Source organism: Triticum aestivum, chromosome 6D, assembly GCF_018294505.1.
Source record: "Triticum aestivum cultivar Chinese Spring chromosome 6D, IWGSC CS RefSeq v2.1, whole genome shotgun sequence".
Taxonomy (NCBI): domain Eukaryota; kingdom Viridiplantae; phylum Streptophyta; class Magnoliopsida; order Poales; family Poaceae; genus Triticum; species Triticum aestivum.
In genome coordinates this window covers 50,405,472-50,411,817 of record NC_057811.1, presented here as the reverse complement: position 1 = coordinate 50,411,817, position 6,346 = coordinate 50,405,472, and the positions used below count along the sequence as shown (strand labels likewise).

The 6,346-nt window shown below is 51.3% G+C and overlaps 1 protein-coding gene across 1 annotated transcript; it reads left to right on the top strand.

Annotated features, from left to right (window-relative positions):
• Positions 1-749: 749 nt before the first annotated feature.
• LOC123141036 (scopoletin glucosyltransferase-like) lies at positions 750-2,941 on the top strand. Its single transcript, XM_044560284.1, has 2 exons — positions 750-2,431; positions 2,567-2,941. The coding sequence occupies exons 1-2, from the start codon at positions 904-906 to the stop codon at positions 2,587-2,589; spliced, it is 1,551 nt and encodes a 516-aa protein (XP_044416219.1). The 5' UTR covers positions 750-903; the 3' UTR covers positions 2,590-2,941.
• The last annotated feature ends 3,405 nt before the right edge of the window (positions 2,942-6,346 follow it).

Below are 6,346 nucleotides of genomic sequence, written 5' to 3'. Positions count from 1 at the left end.
TCCGGACCAACGTCGCCGCGAAGAAGAGAAACACTGACCTGGCTTTCCTGCCGGGCGGGGCGAACATGCTCCAGAGCAACGACGAGGCGGTCAAGGCGTGGTACTTGGCGGAGCGTGGCCTCATCCTGAACCAGATTCCCTCAACGACGCCGCCCACGTCGACGCCCACGCCGCCGCCGCCGCCAAGCCCGAGTGATGCCGCCGAGACTCCCCGCAGCACCGAAGCCACGCCGACGCCGCCAAGCACAGAGACCCCGCCAAGCCCGCGCATGCCGACTCCGCCGACGCCGGAGGCCGACCTCGCCGTCTGATGCGCACGCGCATCCTTTCTGTTTTTTGTACGCCGAACTTTTCATTCGATCGCCGAACTTGTGGCCGCTTGATCGCCGGATTTGTGGCGTCTATTTTGTGAGCGGGAATGACTACGTTTGAATTTGCCGCGGCTGGGGACGACGCCTGGGGGCGTGGCTGGGAGATAGGTCGCCCCAGAGGCCAATCTAGCGCCGGTTCGCCCCTAGGCCGCTCTTTTTCGACGCCTTAGAGGGCTGAACGGCTGGAGATGCTCTAAACTCTCGGGCGCATTCCTCTCCCTCTTTCGTTGTACAAAAGGCAGTGTACTGTAACAGATGAATGCAACGACAGAATTATTCTCTCCAACTACTGTGTCCAATAACCAGAGTCCAATCATTTCGACCTTATAAATGCATGGTTCCCTCCTTAATTAACAAGGCCAATAATACCATGTGAGACACGCGGTACGTGCGGCCAGCAGTATTGCTACATCTGCTTCCATCTCTCCTACAGTCTTCCTCCTCGGCTCCTCCGATCCGCTCTGGAGTAGTACAAGTGTTAAGTGTACAACCACCAAAAAAATTTAGAACTCCGTCGACAGAGCACGCATCCATGGCTACAAGGGATGAGCAGCGGCAGCACCCCCTACCCCTGCACATCCTCTTCCTCCCGTTCTTCGCCCCCGGGCACCTCATTCCGGTCGTCGACATGGCCGCGATATTCTCCGCTCGCGGTGCGAGGTGCGCCATCCTCACCACGCCCGTCAACGCCGACATCATCCGTCCGGCCGTCGACCGCGCCAACGACTCCAACTGCCACGGCACCGACGCCCCTTCCCCTGCAGTCGACATCTCCGTCGTGCCTTTCCCCGACGTAGGTCTCCCACCAGGCATGGAGAACCTTATGTCCCTTACTCCAGCCCATGGAGCCGACTACAACTTCAAGTTCATCCAGGCCGCGCAGCTGCTCCGCGAGCCCTTCGACCGGTTCATGACTGCCAACCGCCCCGACGCCGTCGTGTCCGACAGCTTCTTCAGCTGGTCCCCGGACGCCGCCGCGGAGCACGGCGTCCCGCGCCTCGTGTTCCTCGGCAGCAGCGTGTTCGCCCGGTGCTGCAGCGAGACCATGCTGCGCACCAACCCACCGGAGACGACCACCAACCCCGACGACGATCCTGATGACGACGCCCGGCTCGTCTCCCTGCCGGGGCTGCCGCACCGTGTCCAGCTGAGGCAGAGCCAGATGATGGATCCCAGGAAGCGGCCGGCGATGTGGGCATTCCACAAGGAGAACGACGCCGCGGACCAGAGGAGCTTCGGCGAGGTGTTCAATAGCTTCCACGAGCTGGAGCCGGACTACGTCGAGCACTTCCGCACGACGCTCGGCCGCCGTGCGTGGCTCGTGGGGCCGGTCGTGCTCGCCAGCAAAGACATGGCTAAGAGAGGCAGCACCGACAAGGCACACGTCACCGACGACTGCCTGCGGTGGCTGGACGCAAAGCCGGCTGGCTCGGTGGTGTACGTCTCCTTCGGCACGTTCACCAGTTTCTTGCCGGCCGAGCTGCGAGAGCTCGCCCGCGGCCTCGACCTCTCGGGCAAGGACTTCGTGTGGGTCATCAGCTCAGGCACCGACGGTTCAGAGTGGATGCCTGAGGGCTTCGCCGAGCTGATGGCACGCGGCGACCGCGGCTTCATCATCCGAGGCTGGGCGCCGCAGACGCTCATCCTCAACCACCCCGCCCTCGGCGGATTCATGACGCACTGCGGCTGGAACTCGGCGCTGGAGGCCGTGAGTGCCGGCGTGGCGATGGTCACGTGGCCGCGGTATGCGGACCAGTTCTACAACGAGAAGCTCATCGTGGAGGTGCTCAGGGTGGGCGTCAGCATCGGCGCCAAGGACTACGCCTCGCCTCGGGAGACCCATGCGGTGATCGGCGGCGAGGTGATCGCTGGATGCATCGGGAGACTGATGGGCAGCAGCGAGGAGGGCGACGCCCTACGGAAGAAGGCCAAGGACCTCAGTGTGAAAGCAAGGAGCGCCATGGAGAAGGGCGGATCTTCGTACGATGACGTCGGGAGGCTGATGGATGAGCTGATGGCTCGCCGGAGCTCCGGAGAAGTCACCCGAGCGGCGAGTTTTGGTACGCCTACCGACCGACTAGTCTCATTACAGAATTATAATTACGAGTAGTTATTACAACATGAGGTGGCAACATCGATCTAGAGGCAGCCTGAACTTTCTTCCTTTTGTACGTTGGCGATCTTGGCTACGGCAGGCACCGACAACGTCGTGGCATGACTGATGAAACGCAGTGCAACGTGTGCTGCCAGAAGCATTGCTGACTGATGAAACGCCGTGGCATCTTGCTTGCAATTCAATATCGTTGTACTGTACAATTGAAATTTACAAGGAGCAGCGGCGGCTTGCCGCAAACGCCGTGGCGTCTCTCTCTCATAGACTAGTCACAATGGAGAGTAATTTAGACTAGTAACATCACATTTTACTAGGCTATGTTACTACCGCTATGGTGGGTAGTAACATATGTGTGTTGTCATGTTATGGTTCATTTATTAGTGTATAGACTCATATTGTCTTGGCATGTGTGATGTTACAGTAACTAGCTAAGTTACCACCATCACCTCTTTCATCATTAAATATGTGCCACATAAACAAAGTTATCTCGAAAAGTGTGATGTTACTAGTGATGTTACTCCCACTGTTGCCAGTCTTACATCTCTCAACAAAAATATAAAGAAAAACAGAAAACTCCAAGGGGACATAGCATACTGTCACCAGTAGAAAACAGGGCTTTGGTTCGGCCAGAAAAGAGCATTAATCCCGGTTGCATTACGAACCGGGACTAATGTGAGCATTAGTCCCGGTTCGAGCGGCTAGGGCACCGTACAGGCATTAGTCCCGGTTCAAATGAGAACTTTAGTCCCGGTTGGTGCCACGAACCGGGAATAAAGGGTGCGATGCCCATTAGTACCGGTTCGTGGCACCAACCGGTACTAAAGGTTATACCTTTAGTCCCGGTTCGAGCCACCAACCGGTACTAATGGGGTTTGAGGCATTAGTACCGGTTCATGGTACGAACCGGTACTAAAGGTCCCATTTTCAAACTCTACCCCGCCCCCTCCCCGTGGATAGCCTTTTCAGTTTTGTAAAAAGCAAAAGAAAATGATAAAAACTTCAAAAATTAAAATCCTTCCAGATGTAGTTATGTTACTACATGTACTAGTTAGGAAAATTTAAAAACTTAAATTTGGACATGTTTTGCAAGAAGTGTAGGGAAAATGTAAAACGGCTATAACTTTTGCATACGATGTTAGAAAAAAACGTATAATATATCAAAATGTTCAGCACGAAAATCTGCATCCGATTTTGACGGCCTACTGCCTATTTGCAAATTTTTAGAATCCTCAAATTATAAAAGGAAAAAAAGTTATGCTCAAATTTCTGTTTTTTTATTTTGTTAAATCTGGTCAAACTATGGTCCAACTACTTATTCAAGAAGTATTAGTGTTACTAAATAATTATTCAAGAATATTAGTGTTACTAAATAATTATTTCAATTTTTTTGAATTTTGGTCAAATCTGGTCAAACTGTGGTCAAACAATGGTCAAACTAATTATTCAAGAAATATTAGTGTTACTAAATAATTATTTCAGTTTTTTTGAATTTTGGTCAAATCTGGTCAAACTGTGGTCAAACTGTGGTCAAACTATGGTCAAACTACTTATTCAAGAAATATTAGTGTTACTAAATAATTATTGTTTTTTAGAACAATAGTTTCAAACTCAAACAGTGAAATGTGTGACTTTATGCTCAAACAGTGAAATGTCTGGGAAGTTAGATGATTTGGAATAATGAGGGGTGATTAGAGATTAGAGGTTAAATTGAGCAGTGATGAGGGGTGATTAGAGATTAGAGGTTAAAAAAATTCAGAAATTTGAAAATTAAAAAATCAAAAAATTAAGAAAAATCATAAAATTTCCTTTAGTACCGGTTGGTGTTACCAACTGGGACGAAAGGTGGACCTCCAGGCAGCGGCCACGTGGAGGGCCTTTAGTCCCGGTTCGGGTAAGAACCGGGACTAAAGGGGGAGGCTTTAGTAACGAACTAAAGGCCTTTATGAACTGGGACTAAAGGCCCTTTTTCTACTAGTGTGTCACGCCCAGTGCATAACTCATTTACCTTGGTCTACCTGCTCCCCCGTCAGATGCGGAACTCAATGCGGTGGACCATGATCCATGCATTTAGGCTAGTCATGATGGGGTAAAGGCATTTTTAAGGCGGACCCGCAAACCGCCCGCATCCGTCCAGATTGCCCTGTTCGGACCGTGAAAGTCATCCAACGCGGTCATGTATCGATCCGCGGGGTGGTCCGGGCGTGAATTCTCCCGCAAATCTATTTATATATAAAAAGTGGTTGACGGGCTCACCAGAAAAAAGAGAATTTCTTAGAAAATTCTACAAAAATCAGAAACATCCAGCCATTTATTTAATAAATTTACAGCCATTTGATGTGTTTTAAGTGAAAATAATTACCCACCATTGCCATTATGAGAAAAAACTTAACATTCACGTAACTTTAATATCAATTTTACATAGGGACGTGACATGCATAGGATTTTCCACACAAAAAAAAACTACAGGCCTGCGTGGGTGCCTGGGACTTTCCTCCAAAAAAATGAAGCTGCATGTATGACGTGGGATGAGGAAACAAGCATCCTTTTGTTATTCCATCTACCCTAACTTTTCCTCACGCTGACGCTCTCGGTGCTGCCGCCGCCGCCGCCATTCAGCCCTGCAAGGATCTTTAGCTTCATCGATGACAGGTAATGAAACATCTAAGAGCTGCACTTTCATGAAACCTCCGTGTTGCTCTCTTTTATGAGTCTGCAGTATGGCATGCACATCAGGATAAACGAGGTTGCAGTCTCACCTGATGCATGGATCCATAGATGGAGATATGTATATACTTGATGATATTTGTACGTGTGTGATGGATGACTTGCCTTGATGTTTCTTGTGTGTAGAAGCGTAGTATGGAAGGAAACGGATGCTGCCCATGGAGGCTATTGCTTGGTGAACCGGCTAATGAACCGAGAGCTTAGAATCTTCAATCTAAATTACAGATGTGTGCAGATCTAAAATTTAGATGGTTTTGTCTCCAACAAACAGATCTAATGGGATTCCCTGGAAGAATATCTTTTTACTATATTTCCGCACTGCGGCTTATCTGTCGATTGGTAACGGAGAGAGCTTTCTATCATGGCAGGATTAATCGACCAACAAGCTGTGTATGCCTAATATGGTGACGGATCTGCTCATTGTGGCTCGCTGCTCTATTCAGTGGTAAAACTAATTCATCAAGGATATTAACACTATTTATACCGCAGCTCTCAATCAGGTTCTTGGCATTCTGTAGTACGGTCATTGTCGATGCTTGATCGTGGAGCTAGGTACTTGTACGTGACAGTTATATGTTTTAAAAGCTCCATCTATTTTTTTGTACCTATGACTTCGTTGCGGTTCGGGTCCTTTGAGCCAGCCTCTGCCCCTCCCAGACTTTGGAGTGACCGGGTAGATACTGATGATGCGCTTGAGCAGTCACTACCTTTCTTGGAGTTCGAGGATGCCGGTGGGGCACTGGCTGGATGCTCGGTGCGGACATCGTCGGTGAGGACTTTGGTTGGTTCCGGGGACGGGGAGTCGGTGGTTGCTCCACCGGAGGCCGACGTTCCGGCCATAACGGCTGCGGCTGAGGTGGGGGGTCGGGGCAGGTGGCTCCCACTTCCCCCTTCACTATCCCGACATCGGCATCGCTGGTCATGACGGGACCGGCAGGTGCTGGGAGAGGAGGCCCGAGGTAGGCGGCCTCGGCTCTCTCTCCTTCGGGCGTGGCGGCGGCGGCGGCCGCGCCTTCTGTGGCGTTGGGGGAGTCGGGTTTGGGTCAGGCGGCCCTGACTCCCACTTCCCCCTTCACTATCCCGACTTCGGCATCGCTGGTCATGACGGGACCGGCAGGTGCTGGGAGAGGAGGCCCGA